At 37.3% G+C, this 2,329-nt stretch overlaps 1 protein-coding gene across 1 annotated transcript; it reads right to left on the reverse strand.

Moving 5' to 3' along the window:
- Positions 1–1,580: 1,580 nt before the first annotated feature.
- Positions 1,581–2,329, reverse strand: LOC108490015 (zinc finger protein 709; the record flags this gene model as incomplete). Its single annotated transcript, XM_017794774.1, is given in 1 exon segment — positions 1,581–2,329. A coding segment is annotated over 1 exon segment (749 nt), but the record flags the coding sequence as incomplete, so codon positions are not given.

A 2,329-nucleotide genomic window follows, 5' to 3' on the forward strand; every position in this document is an offset into this window, starting at 1 on the left:
AGCAAATTTCATACCCTATGCCCCAAAATGTATATTTCTCCAAAATATAGAAGTCAAGGGTTTTTTTAAAAACAATTGTCAGTGATATATTGATATTCATAGAAACCTAATCAATATTACTCAGTTACTTGTTTGAGACTTTAAATACAGCAGTATTTGAAAGGGACCATGTACCTCAAAAGAATGGCACCTCATTCCAGGGTTGTTTGTCCCCCTGCTCTTGTTGACCTGGGAGTTCTAATAGTGCTTAAAAATAAGAGAAACAGGTTACTTTAACTCAAAAGAGGAACAAAGAACAAGGAGTTGTTTTCCCTTTTCCCAGCTGCCCTCTGGTGGCAAAGACACAACAGACAGCAAAGGCTGAATAAAGTGAAGCGGCATAGGTACAGCTAGTGATGCTGAAGCCGGCCATCATGAAGCGGTGCCCACTCCTGTGTCTTCTGAGAAAGCGGAGTGTTGGGTCTCCTAATTACATTTTGCTTCTCAGCAGCATCTGCTCTTATCATAGCAGCACCAGGCTCCACCAGCTCAGTCAATACTTGTATATTAGCAGGAGACAATCGATAGAAAAATTAAAAAGGAAAGTCAAGGTAATTAGGCTAAAGCTGCTGCTTATGAGTTTTCAATAATTACTTTAGCTTCCTCTTGTTTCCCCATCTTCAGAAAAATAGGGCCTGATTGAAGGACTGGGTCGTGTTTGACTGAGGACATGTCAAAATTATACAAAGCCAGGCAGGAAATAAAATTAAGCTGTATTTGTTTTAGAGCTGTAAAAGGGGCTTTGCATGATGGCAGGGGAAGAATAGGCGCTGATTTAAATGCACCCATTGGCAGCTGTGCCATTGTTGGTACCTGTTTCATGTCATCAGTTTCTGCACCACTGGCAAAAGCCCACTCAAAAAGCACTGTGACATGTCATATATTCATGTGCAGAGGAAGATAGTGGATGAATTTCTCCCAGAAACATTAGCATCTAGAAATTAAATTCTGACCTTTACAAAACTAGGTAAAAATCTCATGGCTGCCACTGTGCATCATCCTTGAGGCATTGTTTTCTGTGGACATAGGGGACAAGGATCTGGGCCTACTCTTGAACACTTTATAAACAAACCATGTTTGTTAAGAGAAGGAGCCCAATCTTTGGTTTTAAGCTGCTTTGGTGTTTTTGTGCCCTGGTTCTAGAAAGAAATCTTCTAAACAGAACCGCCCTGTATCTTACTGTTGCATATCAGGTTGGCACCTGCTTCATGGAGGAAGGAAACAACAACACTGTCCTTCATTTGGTGGAAATAAATCTGAAGAAAAAGGATAGTTTGGTTAAAGACATATTTCATGCTTTATGTCCATTTACAGTCTTCTTTTGCACCATTTCTGTCAGCTTGAATCACTTTATAAACTTTATAACCAAATTATGTACTTACATCATTTCATTCACTGTTGATGTATAGCTATTAAACATCTGCCAGATACATAGTTCCTGTAGGAGAAAAAAAACTATAGAAGAGAGTTCAATCTTGCTAGATGTACAGTGAAATTTTAAATACAAAGAATATAGTGTGAAAGTATTTATTGAGCACCTGCTATTTCCAAGGTAAGGAAGTAGAAAATATAAAGGCCTTACCACATTGCTTACATTCATACGGTTTTTCTCCAGTATGAATTTTTTCATGTAACTGAAGATAACCAGGACATCTAAAGGCTTTACTACAATGTTTACATGTGTATGGTTTCTCTCCAGTATGAATTTTTTCATGTACTTGAAGGTAACTGTAGTGTGTAAAGGCTTTACCACATTGCTTACATGTACAGGGTTTCTCCCCAGTGTGTGTTTTTTCATGTCTTTTAACATCACTCTTACATCTAAAGGCTTTACCACATTGTTTACATTCATAAGGTTTTTCTCCAGTATGATTTTTTTCATGTAACTGTAAGGAACTAAAAAATGTAAAGGCCTTACAACATTGTTTACATTCATATGGTTTTTCTCCAGTATGAATATTTTCATGTAACTGAAGATAACCATGACATCTAAAGGCTTTACCACATTGTTTACATGCATAGGGTTTCTCTCTGGTGTGTATTTTTGCATGTCTTTGAAGATGACTATTACATCTAAAGGCCTTACAACATTGTATACATTCATACAGTTTTTCTTCAGTATGAATTTTTTCATGTACCTGAAAGTGATCGGATTCTATAAAGGCTTTCCCACATTGTTTACATGCACAGGGTTTCTCTCCAGTGTGTGTTTTTTCATGTCTTTGAAGATCACTATTATGTTGAAAGGCTTTACCACATTGTTTATAGTCATGGGGTTTTTCACCACTAT

This window comes from Nannospalax galili, unplaced genomic scaffold, assembly GCF_000622305.1.
Source record: "Nannospalax galili isolate Female #2095 unplaced genomic scaffold, S.galili_v1.0 scaffold4107, whole genome shotgun sequence".
NCBI lineage: Eukaryota > Metazoa > Chordata > Mammalia > Rodentia > Spalacidae > Nannospalax > Nannospalax galili.